This window comes from Octopus bimaculoides, chromosome 7, assembly GCF_046866305.1.
Source record: "Octopus bimaculoides isolate indiv1 chromosome 7, ASM4686630v1, whole genome shotgun sequence".
NCBI lineage: Eukaryota > Metazoa > Mollusca > Cephalopoda > Octopoda > Octopodidae > Octopus > Octopus bimaculoides.
In genome coordinates this window covers 54,074,656-54,094,167 of record NC_142934.1, presented here as the reverse complement: position 1 = coordinate 54,094,167, position 19,512 = coordinate 54,074,656, and the positions used below count along the sequence as shown (strand labels likewise).

General features: G+C 31.5%; 1 protein-coding gene across 2 annotated transcripts in view; it reads right to left on the bottom strand.

Moving 5' to 3' along the window:
- The window catches only part of LOC106873978 (gamma-aminobutyric acid type B receptor subunit 2), a 1,140,241-nt gene that overhangs the window by 363,185 nt on the left and 757,544 nt on the right, over window positions 1-19,512 (bottom strand). For both annotated transcript variants that reach the window (XM_089355293.1, XM_089355294.1), the window contains exon 9: window positions 12,786-12,869. In XM_089355293.1, the coding sequence (XP_089211419.1) occupies window positions 12,786-12,869 (84 nt within the window). The remainder of the gene's footprint in view (window positions 1-12,785; window positions 12,870-19,512) is intronic.

The window sequence follows — 19,512 nt, the reverse complement described above, 5'->3', positions numbered from 1 at the left end:
ATATATATATATATATATATATATATATATATACACATGTAAACCCGTTAGAAGAATACGTAACTCACTCCCGAGACTGAAAAATATGACAATACATTCCGGAGTAAATTGCAGCTGACAATATCAAGTGTTCTAATATGGTTTTAATAATATCCCATTCTACATTTTCGCAGAAACAACATTAAGAAGACCAATGCCATTTTTTCAGTCCTTTTTTATTCACTGCCTCTGTCATTTGTTTCTTATTTATTGTCGTATTTGTTCTGTATTTGTTTTCATTCTTTTGGTTGATACCAAATGTATGTAAAAAAGAAACGTACATCAGCTAATCGACGAGATAATTTGATTTTCCTTTGATTACGGTAAGAAAAATATTCTCTATCATTTCACACAGAAATGTAGCATAAACGTTGTATTATATATAGACTTTTAGAAGTCTATTAATATCAATTTATTCGTTAGCGTATTTCATTTTCTTTTTTGTTTTTTTATCTATATCTGTCATATTTACACTGGATCATATATGAGATTTTATGAGAATTCGCCAAATATTGTGTTGGTATACATTCCATTTCTTTTTTTTTTTTCGTTATTGCAATGTTCGACATTCTTTCCTCACAAATAATCAGAGTTTTACATTCGCCGGCACATTTTTATTGTTGACTGATTCAGAATTAGTAATAACCATAACTCGATAAAGGAGCGATGATCGAATACTTAATAATCAGACTATTTAGGGAATAATGATATCTTGATATACAAGTTTATATTTTCATATCATAGCAAGCGATAGAAAAAAAAGACATAAAGCCAGACAGAACATTACTTCATCTGTCTGCAAATTGTGCCAAATGGACAAAAGTATTGGATTCGTTAGCTTGATTCAGTCTAGAAAAGAAAATAGAAAACTGAATGAATACAGCTGCATATTAATGAGGTTATGGTATATAATGCACAGCTATTGCTAAGGTGCGGTGTTAAATTACATTCTAACATCGTTAATGTCAATTGTTTAATGGGGAAAAATATTGTACACTGTAATGTAAGATGTAATAAACTAAACACATACAATCTCTGGACAGTGAAAACTTCATACACATATTTACGAGTGTGGACGCTTTAATATATGGCTAAGTAGTTCATTTCTTAAACACGAATTTAAGCGTTCGATTCCGTTAGGCATCAAGATAGGTCAGTGTTTTCTATAATTTACAATAAATACTTGGTTTCTAAACACATTTGTGTGCGACGTGTGCACGGGTGTATGTATATATGCATATACATACATCGCTATGAATATATTTAAGTGTCTCTTTCTGTGCATACATTTGCAAATATATGTTTACATATATACAAATATGTATGTATCTATATACATTCATAGATACATATATTCTTATATATATACGTGTGTGTGTGTGTGTGTGACGTATATATATATATACATATATGCATTTATATGCACACACACACGCACACACACACACATACACACACACACACGCACACATATATATATATATACACTTTCATTCACATCTTATTGGAATGTTGTGACTTAAGCATACCCAACACACAATTTTTTTTTTTTTATCTCAAACTTGTAATCACATCTCTAAGATGATAGGCGAGAAATAACTGTTTGGGAAGTGTACATAAACTTTGCTGCATGTAATTTGTTTTCGTAATTAATCATTTTCACAATGTGCCGGTTAGGCTTTGCATCACCTCTCTTCCTTTATGTTAGATAGTTTCGACTAAATTATAGCAAGATTCAATATTGATGTTCACTCGTATTAAATGAGTTACATTCTGGATCTTTCATAGGATAGTTATCACCTTCAGATGATGCAGACATAAAAAGGGCTATCTTTGGTTTAATGCGCATATGATCTCGTTATCTTTACATAATAATGTTTTCAATAATGATGAGAACTCCTTACATAATCACATGAAAGAAAAGCTGTAAAAGTAATTGTAATATTTTTATCAGAACTTGCAAAACTGTATTGATTTTGTTGACTAAACTACTTCGATTTATTCTGAGATTAAATATTTCTTTATTAATTATTTATTAAACAATCACTTTATTGATACACCTTGTCAAAGTCATAGTAGTAATTAAAAAAGAGCATAAAATATTGTTTATCCTTTCATCAACGTAAACGATAAACTGCATGATAAAACAGTAGAGACACAGAAAAATACATCGCCTACGTTTCATAATTCTTTGCTATATGACAAATATAGGCAGTTACTTATCAAACAGATAAGTCACATTTACTTAAGGGACTATTTCCCTCTTGCTGTTAATACAAATCAAAATATTTTGCTTAAAGCTGCTGAAGCATATCTCCAACTATATATGCTCATGTTTTTAGAATTTTTTTAATTTAATCAAATAGTATTTATGCTAAAATTTTCACTTCAATGGTTGATTTTGGCGGGGTGAGAAGTTGTTATTAAGAGCTATTGAGAAAACAACTGAAAAGTTTCGGGTTAATGCTTCAACAAATAAATGATATCTAATCTCATTATTATAAATAATGTATAAAAATGTCTTTAAAATATGTAGCATTGAAGTACAGCTATTGGTACCACCAACAGTGTCTCTCGCGTCGTAGCAATTTATTCTAGCTAACGTTAGAAACATAATTTTCACTACCGTTCTTTTAATTGCATGGCTCAGTATTAAATTGTACTCTTGCTACTCTTACTGCTGCTCATAACAGTAAAAAGACCCTGGTTAAATGGTGTATATACTTTTCTTAAAAGCCTTATCTTAAATGCTATAATCGTAATATCATATCACTTAATGATTGCAATTGATACGCTTGACTTAGTGTAACAGAAAAATCAAATCCCAAATTAGTCAACTATTACATCAATAGAATTTATTTTCAAAACCGCAAAAACTAGAACTACTATTTCATTAAAGATATGTACACTAAAAAAGTAAATAAACTTCATTATTTTCTAAATCGCTCGTACTTTTTCACTCTGATGGAAAGTGAGGTAATTGACTCCAGTAACTATAGTATTAGTATAAACACATACAAATCAAAGAAAATATATCTCATTGTGATAAATGCATCGAAATCAGTTTATAGAATAATGTCAGTCTAAATCATTCAAGTTTGTTACTGTGGAAAATAACATATTCAGCTGTGATTACAATTATTATGGTATCGCATAGAATCGTTTTCTCTGATAATATCGAAGAGATATTATCCTCCATGCGCTTAGGCATTTGTCATATATTCTGTGCAAGACGCAGACGTTAAATTCTACACTTGCACGAGTTACGAGTGGTGCTGAAAAGTCCCTGTCTTTGGGTAAAAGAAAACAGAGAAGGATCAGTTCATTATGATTTTATTCAACATATTCACCTCTCAGACTGATACACAAAAATTAAATTTTGCATTTGTAATATTAAATAAATATATGTGAATGTGCGTGTGTATATGTTTGTGTGTCATCTTTTCTCACACAACAATCGCGTGACAACCGCTGTTGGTGTGTTTACGTCCCTGTAAGTTAACGACTCGGTAAAAGAGACCGATAGACTAATTACTAGGCTTACAATGAATGAGTCCTGAGGTCGATTTCTTCAACTAAAAGCGGTGCTCCAGCATGGCCGAAGTGAAATTACTGAAATAAACAATAGAGTATGCTGGATTATCATTCACTAATACATAAGCTTGTATCAGTTTTACAAACTGAGGCCTACAGACGTACACACACATTATATGTATATAATATCTCCATCCAGTCATACATAAATACGTACTCACATGTATTCATATATATATATATATATATATATATATATATATATATATATATATATATATATATATATATATATATATATATATATATATATATGTATATATATATATATATATATATATATATATATATATATATATATATATATATATATATATATACATACATATATACATATATATATATACATATATATACATATATATACATATACATACATATGCATATATATATATAGATATAGATATACATACATTTACGTACATACATATATATATATATATATATATATATATATATGATATAGGTACATGTATGTATATCTATATCTATATATATATGCATGTATATATATACATACATATATATATATATATATATATGTATAAATGTATATATATATACGCACACACACATATATATATATACACACGCACACACACACACAGACACACACACACACACACATATATATATATATATATATATATATATATATATATATATATATCTGCTAGATTCTCCAGTCGGTTTCAACGTATGAGGCTCCGACAACGTACTCTTTCTTTGTCAGTTATAATGCTGATGCCGAGTGTGGCATTGAAGTCCCGCAACGATTTGCACAGAAGGCCACAGATGTTGCAAGCATGAGTATTACAGGTCAGTGCAGGTGGTATATTTGCAGCCGCTTTTCTCCCATCCCTTTTACCACGAAGCATTTTAATGTTGGTTGTATCAACATTTTTAATACCGCGTTGACACAACGATCTCCATTTTGTTTGTTTCAAGTGTGTTCGGTCAAAGGTGTTGTGAGCTATCTTCATCCCTACTTATATCTGAGACATAGTCGACCAACATTTCTGTGCCTACCCTCAAGCTTGCTGTACATGAGGATTTTGGGTATTCTTTACTCACTCATTCTGACGACATAGCCAGCCCAGCGCAATTATGATTGTATAAGGCAGCTTTCAATTCCACCAATCATGCACTTTCCAAACAAGTCGGCATTAACAACTTTGTCTTTTAGTGAATAACTGTAGATTGTCCTCAGATAGTCTTTGTAGAAGATGTCTCTTTGGTAAATATGTCATCTATAGGGTATTCACGATTCTGAGCTGTACAAGGGAGTAGTAAGTATGCCTGCTTTATAAACCTGTACTTTGGTGTCAAGTTTCATGCCCCTTTCATTCATTGGCGATGACGGAGTTTACCAAATGCGTTGGTTGCCTTTCCAAGACGGTTGACGATTTCATCATCAAGGTAATCACTCAAATTCAATTTACTACCAAGATATGTAAATGACTTCAATTAATTTAGATTTTTCCCTTCAAAATGTATAGGAGTGGCCTCTGCTTGACAGCTCGAATTTGTTAATATTAAGAACAAGGTCAGGAATTTGTTGGTGGATTACTTCCGTCTTCTTTATACTGATGGTTAAAGCAAAGGCTTTACATGCAGCACAACACCTGTCTAGAACTTCTTGAGCTTCCTTTAAAGAGGTTGCTACGAGTGCGGAATCATCTGCAAAAGGTAGATCACGAATGACACTAGTATGTAGCAGTGTTCTGACTTTGAAATGCTGATGGTTGAATAGTCCACCACTTGTTCGAAACTGAAATTTGACACTACTTGTATGTCGCCAAAACCATACCTCTGCATCACTGAAAAGAAGAATGGAAACAAAATAGGGCCTATAATACAACCTTCATTTGTTTCGTTTGTAACGTCGGAAGAAGCTGAAGATTCCTCACCAGACACAACAGCAGCCTTCATTCCCTTTTGAAGGGAGATGATAACATTCAACATCGTGTCAGGTATAGGAAACTTTTTCAGAACTTCCCTCATTGCTTGCCGGTTAACAACGTCAAAGATCTTAGTAATTTAACTAATACCAAGTACAACTCTTGTCTCTTATCACATACCTTCTCCATGACCTGTAGGAGGGAAAATATCATGTCCATAGTGCCATAGACAGGGCGAAATCTGCAGTGTGATTCTGGATAGATATAATTTACAACGTATTTGATGATCTTGTCAAGAATGAGTCGAGCGAGAATCTTACAGTAATAGACACAAGCGATATTCCACGATGATCATCACAGACACTTCTGTTTCCTTTGTTCGTATACAGATGTTGACCTGAGGCATCCTTGAAGTGCTGTGGTACATGGTGTACCTTCCAAATGTTTATGAAGAAGATATGCAGCTTCTTTAAAAACTTCTGTCAAACATGTAGATTTCAGTAGCGATAACATCTTTGCCAGGTGATTTAACAGAGGAGATGTGTTTAATAGAGCGCACCACTTCAAGGAAGGTTAGCTCCTGAGAGAGTTCTGGTGTTTTCGTGTGCAGTGAAACAGACATTATGACGTCGTTATTAGTAACTGAAATGGAGTTCAATGCGGTTTCAAAGTGGTCTTCAATCGTTTCTGGATGTCACATTTGTCAGTCAATAATGTCTCTCCATCTCCATTCGATGACCACATTGTTCTTGAGGAACATTCACTTTATTGAGGCAAACATGAAAGGCTTTAGAATCCTTTCTGTTTGCAGCTTCTTGGAGTTCAGTAGCTTCGAACGACCACCAAACATCATTCATCTGTCTCAGAGCATGTTGGACCTGACCTCTGCAATTCTTGTAGGCATTCCCTCTTCTGTGTTGTTCTCGCCGAACTAATCTTGATGCTTACGAGCAGGAAGTCCAAGAACCTCTACAGATGCAGAGTGCGTTCCATTAATCAGGGCCTTCCAAGATGATTCTATGTCATCATTGACATCAAACAGAGTTGACGGCAGTGTCCAACTTGATAGAAAGCTCAGCCTGCTTTTTAATAGTGTTCAAAGGCAGAACATTAATATGCTTAGGCACTGATGATTTTTGTAGTCTTGTATGTTTCAGATGGAACGCAGCTTTATAATATCTAATTTGTTAATGATAACATAGTCTATTGATAGTTGAAGTCAGCCATAAGGATAATATTCTGCCTATGGTGACAACTGGAGATGACATCACGGGTTATGTATATATATATATATATATATATATATACGTAAATCGTCGAAAAGTCCATAAGTCAGGGCAAAGATGCAATCGTATGTCTGTTAATATTATCCGAAATGTATATAGTATTATATGTCTATCAGCATTGATCTTACCAATCGGTTTCGCGCCAATAAGTGTGTGAGTCTGAGAGGGAAATATGTTGAATAAAATCATAATCAGCTGGTCCTCCTGTATTTTTCTTTTACTGCAAACTAAGAACGTTTCAGTACTTCTTCATATTTCGATGCGAACTCACGACGTGATATGTTATAATTTATGTGCTTGGGATGATCTTGAAAATGGACGACCAAAGTAATCGTCATTGCCACCTAATGCATTTCTATTTTAAGAAAGGCAACGAATCAACAGAGACCTTTCGGAAGATATACGATGTATACATTAAGTATACTGTTAACGAACGTGTGTACCAAAAGTAATTTCCAAGATTTAGGTTAGGCAATTTGTTTAAGATGCACCACTTTCTGTCCTGCCAAATTAGAGCGATCCATTATACGACTAGGATTTTTGTAGTTATTCCTCCAGATACCAAAATCGATGGTTAAAAAACATTTGCATCCACTTGGTTATCTCAGTAGGTTCGATACTGTGTGCCACAGTAAATGAAAAAGGCTAACCTCGCCCAATGGTTATCCATGACCGACCAATTGAAGAAACTTGAAGAAAACGCTATTATTATGAGAATGGTGAGAGAGTAAAGACATGTATTATCTCTAAGAATGTGAAGCGATGACGATCAGAAGGGAAGCGCAGCGAACCAAAAAAAAAAGGCATCCACAGCAGTACTTTACTCCACAAAGGTTACGCTATCAATGTGGTCGAATTGGAAAAGCGTTGCCATTTACGAGCTTCTTTCTACGAACAAATGCATGAGTTCGGATATGTACTTCGACCAGCTGGACAAATTAAATGCAGTGATCCAGTAGAAGTGACCAATATTTGCAAACTATAAGTTCAATATCTTTCATCATAACAACCCCAGACCCCTGTACTCAAAATAGCAGAAGATGCTAGAAGGAAAGTGTAATTATATCACTGATTGAATAAACCGCTTTGTTTTTAAAACATTTCTTATTTTCCATTCGAAAATATCTGTGCTTCTTCAAAAATAACAATGCTATGCAAAACGTGTGTACCTTTACCAATAACATTACAAAGTCATCATTTCAATTGCTTTTCTAACTTTCAATTTTGTTACTATTAGTCAAAATCTATGATTTCATTAACATTCATACATCTTCAAATATTATACGCTAATATCTCAACATTGTAAACGTAAGCGGACTAGTTAGTAAAAATTTGGTAAGTGTGTATGGAATGTCACTTAATGCTCAGAGTTATTTTGGCTTCTGGGATTACATATACACCTGCTTGCGAAACAGATAATTCTGCCTGCCGCCCAGCTGAGGTCTAATAGAATCCTTGTTGCTCTCCGTAGCAGACTTCATTTCCTCTTACTGGTCCAAATATTTGATTAGCTACTTAACTGTTATGTCTTGATTCTCTATGGTGTTTAAATCTGGCTCGTTTTCTGGCCAAGGAATTAGGGTAACGAGTTAACTAATGAAAAAGGCATTCATTATTCTACTACTGTGTACACACACAAATCTTGCTGTAACACAACGCCTGCATTCCAATATGTATTTCACATTAAAGAAGTTTAGAGTGCTCCTATATATTTTAGTAGATCGATACAGTGACGGTGATTGATTTTACAGTTGTCTTAATCATAGCAGCCCTAACCATTACTCGATGTTGATTTCAAGCATCTGAGATCCAGTGTTTTCCCCATATCCTTCCAAACACTAATTTCAGCAACAAAACAATATCCGATTTCGTCATAATGTTCTAATTTTTCTAAACACATCTTCATAAACAGTTTTCAAAACAGAACGAAGAATGATTTTTAAAAAAATTTCTTTATCAATTAAAAACTCACAGAATTTACTTGTACTCAGTAACTTTTCCCCAGTGTGTGGAACTGTTTCCTTTGTAGTGATCAACTTTTTTTGTCAGTTGCGTGGTTTTTGTGGAGTCATGAGACTTTTGGTCATTCTATAAGGAAGTGATGGAAACCTAGATTCCCGGGGAAAAAAACTATAATATGATATACGTTTCTTTTTATATCAGTATGAATTAGAAGACTACTTGGATAATTATACTGCATTAAATTGTTCTGCATCTTTCATATCTGACTTGAAAGAATGTCTTTGAGGTTGAATATCCTAAAAATATCCAGCTATCTCCTACTCATGATATCGACGGAGAATCATCATCAAATAAGAATTTAATTTGAAATATATTTCAAATTCTCTAAAGCAATAATAAATTCATTATTCTATAGTATCTGTTGTACAGGGTTTACCATATATTACCTGTTAGGAATTTTATATTTCTAATGTGGAATTCTGAGCAAAGTGTTATGGAAAACATGCGGTTGAACATCCATCATCATGGTATTAAAGTTGAAGTAAGAGGGAGAGAGAGAAAAGGATGAGAGTGAGAGTGGAGGAAGAGGAAGGCAACGGTCGATAGACATTGAAACCAAAGTTATTGCAAAACCGATTGTACCTTTTGTTTTCATTATAATAATTCTATGTATACACCACTCTGAAGTACATCTCCATGTTATATGCAGAGAGGGATATAAAGCAAAATAGATCTCTGCATGATCTACATTCAAAACACACACATTCGGAATAATAACGGCTGGGTATTTATGTCCAGTTGCCTGACGAATCTACCAGCCCACTGCCATTCCTAATAGCAAACGCGTTCATCAATATAATGTAATCCAATAAGTTTGGAAAACGTTAAGCATACTGCTGGCAATATATTACTCGCTAATTAACAGAAGGTCCGAACATAATGCAATGTTTATAACATAATTGATGTCGAACATCAGTGACAAATAGCATCAAAATACCTGTGCATGTAAACCTGTTTAGTTTCGCTGATGAGACAATTCTAGCCCTGTTAAATATCTAATACTATATTGTGAATCACAAGACCACACATTTAGAAAATTCGATCTATTTCGCTCAGGTGTCCAGCCTGCATAATTATATGGCAGTGAACTGAATATTTGGATATCAAACAAAAGAGCTTCAAGGCCTGTTATAACGCAACGCATGTCAAGCAGAATCACTGTTAACTTTCAGGTTCTGCATTTTATGTTTAATTCATTTCATTGAAACATGCTTCTTCATCAGGAAATACATTCGAGCATTTATACATTTATATACATCCTACTGCACGCTCTCAAGTGAACTGTAATTCATCCCAATTTAGGATCGCTTATTTCTTTTATCCGGCGATATTTCAAATGAGACAGTAATAATCATGCATTTTGCTCTTTCGGGAATGCATAATATAAATACATATATTAAACTGTACGTTGCTATCACACAATTGTACATTTGATGTTGTGAACATTTGGATATCATTTTTGGAAAATGATCTCAATAAGAGAAAAGCTTTAATGCTATCACATTTATCTAGCGAATGTCATATAACAACAGTGTCTTTCTGAGAAATATTGTCATTGGTATGTAATTAGGCTAGGAACTGTTGCTATATTCTTTCAGTTGCTTGTAATTGCGATATATTGTCTGCACTTCAAGTGATATTATTGCTAATTCACTACTTATATTTCACTACTGTGGTGGCGCTGATTAAAAGCTCATGATTTCCTTTGAGAAAATATAATCCTGATAATCGAACAAAGTACCATACATTGAGAGAGACTTCTAAATTGAGGACAGCTGATACTGTCATTTTCAGTGTAGAAGTTGAACATCTGCACAAATAGACCTGATTAAGAAACTTTGACGAAATGAAAGACAACGCAAACGCACACACACAAGCATTTATATGTGTCTCTGTATCCAAATAAGCAACAGGATATCAAGTAGTGATGCAGTACGACAGTCTCAAGCGACTCCATTTAACTGAACAATACAATCATTACATCAATTGAAATGCAGTGTCATCTTCAGATGTACAAATAAAGAAATAGAATTTTAGCCACTAAGACACATTAATATAAGTCTTCTCAAATACTTTAACACAGCAAAAAGATGGAAAAAATTCATATTGTCACTAATGTAGCTAAGAATGGACTACATGTATGTATAAAATATTTTAAAATCTCTCTATAGGAGACTACGGCAGCAGTGGTGGATATTTATAGTTATCACCAAGCTAACATGGCAGTCCAGTCAATGCTGCCGTTGATTAGTTCCAAGGGGCCATGGCCTCTTGGACCTAATCAACAGCAGTATTCGTCCTATTTTCCTGGACTGCTATGTTAGCTTGGCCATAACTATTAACATAAACATATATATATATATATGTGTTCGCGTGTGTGCGTGCGTGTGCGTGTGTGTGTGTGTGTGTTTGCGTGTGTGTGTATGTATGTATGCATGTATGTCTACGCACAAATTTATGAAAGTATGCATATATGCATGTATCTCTGTAGCTTATTGCCTAAGCAACACTATGGAATACATCCTATATTTTTTCTATACTTTCTCCATATATCACTATAGATAGCAAATAGATTGTAGTAGATGTTAGTGTCTTCCATGGACAGATTTCTAAAATATATAGATTAGAAAATATATTTTCGTAAAAAGTCTTACTCATTTCTGTTCGCACATATTTAGTTAGATATTTACAGTAATAGATTCATACATACATATACATATGTTAGAGAAATATTTTGTGATAGATCTCAATATCGTTTGCTTGAAATAGAAGAATATAGGAATATTTCATTATCATGCTTTCATCTCCGGTGAAAACAATAAATGAAATAAGAGCTTGTATACTTCACGTGGTTTTGCAACAAATAGGCAACCAATGCTAGAAGCAAATCTTGTTACCAAAAGCTCACATTAAAAGCAAAAAAAAGGACATCATACACTATTCAGAAAGTAAAATATCAAAATCTGCGGAGGATGCATAAAACTAGCTATTATAATTCAAATTCTATCGAAGATTTCTACACCAATCTCTTTGGGCATGTCTCTGTAAACTATTATCTATTGATTATGACGATACGACTTCTAAAATCTACAGATCTGGTGATGTACGTAATAGTGGTATTTGTCGTGTGTCTTTGTTTGTGCACGTGTTGGGTTTTAGGAACTAATACTGTTACTTAGTTCGCTGTTACAGGGAGTTTCGAGTTTCAAATATAATACGACTCTTAATAGTAGAAGAATATTACAGTGAATCATCAGCCGAAAACAGAAAGACAGACAGTGTAGATCATGAACTGAGTTCTCCTTTCAGCGTATGTGAGAGTATATATACACCCATACAAAAAATACTTACGCATGTGTATGTGTGTATATGTATATATATATATATATATATATATATATATATATATATATATATATATATATATATATATATATATATATATATATATATATATATATATATATACACACACACATACACATTCATCCGCCTTCAGCCGATTAGAAATTCATAACAAATGTTAAATAAATCTACCTTAAATTAGAACTGACTTGAAATCGTTTTTACTGATACGAATATCACGCACTGGTCAATAACACAATTTAATTCGAGTATATTTCATGCTTAAGTAAGATATTTCGCGACGTATCAGATGAATTTAATACATTTTGACACATTTGTAATGCCTATGTTCAAGAACTTTTAAAATGTAAATGAATCTTATTCACTTAAAAGAAATTAAAATATGACCATGTTCATTGTTTTGGCCACTCTTTTAGGCAGTAGTTCGGCCCACCCATCTGTCTATTAAGAAGCGTGCATGACATATGCTTGTGGCCATGCCTGTGTTTTTTTGTATGCACTGTGTGTAGTTGCACCACAAGAAAATGCAAACTGAACAATGCTTGAACAGAACAGAAATTATGAGAAAGTTACTCACCTCTCCAAATGATTTTATTCCAATCTGATAAGTTTAAATGGTCATCTAGTTGGTAATATTCACCTATTCTAACCATTTTCCCACCTAAGTGAAAATAGAAATTGAATAATTTAATATTAATAGAAAAAATTCAATAAATACATAGGTAGTAATTAATAATAGAAATAGAATATATAATATCAACTCAGACAGTTGAGGCTACATACATATCTTCATGTGAAACTGCAAACTTGAAAATTTATCGTTTTCAAAGGATGTAATAGTAAACAAATATCTTTAAAAAATACTACATGCACTGGAAATATCATCAATAATATATATAGAATGAAATAAGTTATTCACCACACGAGCAATGTTTCAACATTTGACATATTGAAAGTTGTTTTACATTTCCTCTTGGAAAACAAAACGAAACTGAACTGAAAATATTTCATGAGAATTGAAAGTTATTCTTTTATTTCGATAACTTGATTCTAAACATTGAGATGCATGCAAACCCGTATATTTTGACAAATAATACCTGATTTTTCGTAAGCTCCGAGCTGTCCAGTTACAAAAACACTTAATAAATGTAGAAATATTTTGACCTGTGTCAAGGATTGGTTACATAGTTTTATCTTTGCAGTGACTTTCCTCAATGTTTAAACATTGTTTACTGGTTAAATGATACCGTTCTATTCCAGATGTATATGCCAATGTAAATTGTCAAATGGGGAACATTGGCAAGAATTAAGACATGATTATGGTGTACGCAGATAGAAAGTAGGTAGACAAGAGGAGGGTAGAATGTAGGCAACAAAATTTAAAACAAGCAGAAAAAGAATCTTGATAAAATGTTTTGTAAATCCAACATCGTTGGTAACAATGAATTGTGCTTTCGGGCTGCTCAGTTCTCAAGATTTCAAGAGTTCATCTCAAAACTATTTCCAATTAAAAGCCGCAATAAGCCTAATATCTAGATTTAAAGAGTTTAATGTTATTAATATGGTGCGTGTCATAATGCTGTGTGTGTTTCGCCCACATAAGCATATTGAACTTCACCAGCTCACTCAGCTACTAATGACTACCTACAGAAACGGATGGAGTTAACCCTCTGATCGACGTGTGTACTGCCCAAGAAATACTATTTAAATGTGAGTGTGACAGCTAACCGGTGTTTTATTTCCGCTAAAGAAGTTTTCGTATTTTCATTATTTATTTTAGGCTCTAGACAGTGGTTATATTTTTAAAAAAATGTATGTTAATAAAATACATTAATTCACAAGTATATTATATTTGATTGTGAAACTTAAAAGACGAGACAGGTTGTTGTTATGAAATTTACATATGTTAAAATGAAATTATAAAAATATTTAAATATTGACACTGATGTGTTTATGTTCTCTGAAATTTGAAGTGATAAAAGTAGAAAGTGAAGTGTAATTAGTTCTGGTTTAGTATATGATTCTATGTATACAAACTTGGTATCCGTAAATTAAATTGCGTCGAAATATAAACGTTATCTGCGTATTCTCTTTAATGTATAATCATCATTAACAAGTATGATTATAACATAAGAGAAAGAGAAAATGGAATTCACGAAATACTTTATTAATCACTACAATCGTTTCCAGCCACCGCTCATCGGTCCTGCGTGGGCGAGATTCTATACAAAAGGTTGTGGTACATCGTTCGATGAGCCTCGTCAGGCGACTTTTCAAAAGGTAACTCACTCATTACAGCCGCCTCGAAACTTTTGAATAGTCATCTGACGAGGAACAACTGGACTGAATGATGCACCACAACCGTTTATATAGAGCGTCACCTGCAAATGATCGATGTACCATGGGTCAAAACAATAGGAGTGATTTAAAAAGAATCTCCTGAATTCCATTTTCTCTTTCTCCTATATGCTATATACTCGACGAACACGAAGGCATTCCTGAAGTAAATCCAGTGGCACATATGTACATACTGTCTGATGAGATCAGATAGCCGAAGAAACTGAACGTGCTTTAAATGGCATACTATGAAGTTATACCCAACTTTAGAATTATTACTTTTATACATATACATATACATATACATTTAGTATAGTATTTGCAGATGAAACAACTATAGCTAACTTCTTGGATGTCACTCTAGATCTACACACTAAAACATTCTTCCCTTATCACAAGCCCTCCACTAACCTAAAATACGTCAGCAGATTCAGCAATCATCCAAATTTAGTAACGAGGAATTTAGTTAACAACATATCACTTAGACTATCCAATCTATCTACAAACGAAAATATATTCAATAAGGAGGCTGAGTTTTACAATTCAGCCTTATTAAAAGCAGGTTATAGAGAAAAAGTTAATTATATACATTCTACTTATGAAACTGATTTGAGTAATAATAATAATAATAGTAATAATAACATAGATTTTAATTTAAATAATAACAACAAATACAATTATAACTTCCATCATAAATTCTTTAACGATAATAACCAGTTAAACATTTTATCACGAAATAGGGAAGGTAACCGTCAGCTTAAACCCTGTTTCAATGATAATAATAAAATAAGACTATTTATAAATAATACTAGCAAATATTCTAAACCAGAACCTAATAAAAATGTCTGGATAATACTGCCTTTTAGCAAAAGTGTAAAATCAAACTTGGTATCCCAGTTCCAAGACCCTATTAATAAGAATTTTCCAAAACATTCTCATTACTCCCCAATCATAAATACACACAGGGTTAGATTCGGTTTCTCTAAAATGAGGAGCATTTCACAGATAATGTCTGCAAACAACATGAGATTTTACACCCACTAGAGAGTTCCAACAGTAATAACATTAAGCCAGACATTATTAGCCCTTACCAAAATAACAATAATAGCACTAATAATAATATAGGGAACAATAATAATAACAAGATACATAATAGCATTAGTCACAACAACAAAATCATTATTTCTGAAGTTAATAGCAAAAGAATTAGTTTTTTAAGTGATAATGCGAAAATCAAAAACACTATCTACCAATGCCAAGTTAGTACCCCTACAAATGTTCACTTTTATGTTGGATCTTCCTCTTCACCATTATCCACCAGAATTTCTAATCATTTCTCGACATTTAGAGATAGAAACAAACGTAATACCACGGGCCTTAGCAAATTTATTTGGGAACTTAAAGATAATAACATTAAATTTGAACTAGACTGGCTAATTCTTTCTATTTCTAGGCCATATGAAAAGGGTGGAAAATTCTGCTCCTTATGTATTAGCGAACTCTACTTCATTTTATTTTCAAAGAATAAACTGGTAAACACGTTCATAGAAAATTCTTACAGATGTAAACATTGGCAACAACATGTATTTTCAGCATTTAAATAACAATCACTGTTTTTATTAAACGCTATCAAATTAACCCGTAATATATGAGTTCATCAAATAGTTCTAGTAAAACATGTTATTAACTCATTCATATGTTAGGAAATTAAAATTGTTTACGATTGACATAATTTATCTAAACATTCTTTATTTATTAACCTAAATTAGAACATATAAAATCTTTGAACATAAAAAAGCGCATTATTTTTGGTATATGTATAGTAAAATTCACCCATAATATACTCGGTAAAACCTTTACATTAACAAATATGTTACGGAATTGCTGTAGTAAACCTTATTCATATTTTTGACTTTGTCTTGTTAAGCAAGATTTACTCTTCCAACCCCTAATTCAGCCCAACTTGTCTAGCATATAATAATAAAGTAATCATTTCATGTAGTTTAATAGACAATCCATTAACTTTATTATTCTTTAATTCATTTATTAATTTTCATTCATTTTTCATCTCATTCACTTATATATGAACCACCTTCAGTTAAATATCCCTCTACTTTATTAATAATTACCACACATAGACAGTTATTCATACGTTCTAGGGAGTATATTAATTACGTATGAATTTCTATATAAATTCATGTAATATCAATTACATACAAAATATATGTGTGTATGAGTATACGTGTATAAGTGTTAATATTACACGTGTATCTGTGGGAGTGTGTATGTGTGTGTGTATGTATGCATATATATCCATGCTTTTGTATGAAACTAGACGTGTTTGTATAGATTTTTGTGTACATATATGTATTTTTATTTTTATTTTTATTTTTGTTTTTATCTTTACTTTTATTGCTATTATTTATAAAAGATATATAGATATGCATATACGTATGCTTAATTGGATGTATGTATATTTTTATGCACAGATATATTTATGCATAAATTTCTTTATATATTCATATATGAGTGTATTTGTGAATATGTATGGGTGCATATTTGTGCATGGATATTTTTATATGTATAAATATATGAATGTATCTGGGTATATGTATGTATGTGTATATACATGTATGTGTGTATATATATATATATATATATATATATATATATATATATATATATATATATATATATATATATATATATATATATGTGTGTGTATATATGTGTATATGTATGTATATATATATATATATATATATATATATATATATATATATATATATATATATATATGTATATATATAGGTGAGTATATGTATGTGTATATATGTATGTAGGTATGTATGTGTGTGTATATAGATGGGTATACATGTGTATATATGTGGGTGTGTATATGTGTATATGTATGTATCAATGCATATGCATATATGTGTGTTTATGTTTGTGGGTATGGGTATGTGTATATGTGTATATGTGTGTATACATATATATATATATATATATATATATATATATATATATATATATATATATATATATATATATATATATATATATATTATTACAAATTAAAAGGGTAAAGGATTATCAATTTATTAATTAATTAATAAATCAATTAACAATTAATCATTTTTACCAAGCCCATCGGTATGAAAGCACCATTATTGGTGGAGAACTTATTTAAAAGTTCATATATATTTATAAATATAATTAAGGGATCAGCAAATATTTGCTTCACCATATACCGAAGTTCAGAAATAGCAGCTAAAAAAGCTGCGAATCCCACCGATAGTATCACTTGTAACTCACAAAGGTAAAAACAAGAAGAAAAAACAATGAAAAACTAGCCAATTCCGACGGTTAACAGTAGACGCGTTCCTGGATTATGATTGATAATCAATTTCCTTCATCAATACTGTATTCCAGTAGTAAATTTGACTATGCTAGCAAACCGTGCAAGCATGGACGAGTAACATTCCACACCGACACAGATTTGAAAGCATAACCGAATCCACCTCGGTCAGCCAGTCTAACTGTCCCTTCCTCAAGAAATTACCATGTACGCGACAAGTGATATCACAGAGAATCTGCGTATACTAACAGGGAGTGAATAATTATTACAAATTAAAAGGGTATATGGTGAAGCAAATATTTGCTGATCCCTTAATTATATATATATATATATATATATATATATATATATATATATATATATATATATATATATATATATATATGTGTGTGTATATATATGTATATACATATATATGTGTTTATGTATATGTAATTGCATGTGTGTATGTATATTTATGCATATATGTGTATATGTATATATATATATATATATATATATATATATATGAATATATATATATATATATATATATATATATATATATATATATATATATACGTGTGTACGTGTATATATATGTGTATATATATATATATATATATATATATATATATGTATATATATTTATGTATATTTATATATATGCATGTATGTATATTTATATGTTTGAATATGTATGTGTACGTGTGTTTATATGTATGTGTATGTATAGGTATACGGATATATACGCATATATATATATATATATATATATATATATATATATATATATATATATATATATATGTGTGTGTGTGTGTGTGTGTGTGTGTGTGTGTGTATGTGTGTGTTCGTATGTATATATGAATGTGAGTTTTGACGTGGGTATGTATATAAATATACATACATGAAGTTATGGGAGTAAATGTGGATTTGTTTGTGTGTATATATGGGCATAAACACAAGTATAAATGATTATATACACTCATCTCTATATTTTTGTAGAAACACAAGATTAAACCCATTTAGAATGCCTTTTTATTACGTAACATTCCTCTCCAATTTTTATCGGATTTATATCAGCCTATCTTCTCCCAACTCTACACTCTGAATTTTCTTTCTCTTTTTTCTTTTTTCTTTTCTTTTTTTCTTCCCTTATTGTCCAACGTACTATCTGGTAGCGTCCTAATCTCCAACGGTTCTTTCAAATGAAGTACGTTATAACCTTCTCCAACTATAGTTATCATACTCGGTCATAATGTCTTACGTTTAAGATGGTTCCCATACATTCCCTGAGGAGAAGTTTACATTTTTAACATCGACGATTCCTATGGATCGCATAAATTGTAATTCTTCGAAACATATGTCGGAATAAAGTATGGTGTTATAACATGCGTTTACTCCATTCCTTAAATTTTCATATATATATATATATATATATATATATATATATATATATATATATATATATATATATATATATATATATATATGTACGTATATGTGGGCACAGGACGTCATGAAACGTGTAAAAAAAAATTACGAAGTAAGAGTACATGGAATCTGAACTATTTTTTCGAACAACGAAAGACACAAATGGAAAACAAGACAAACAACGTAAAGAACG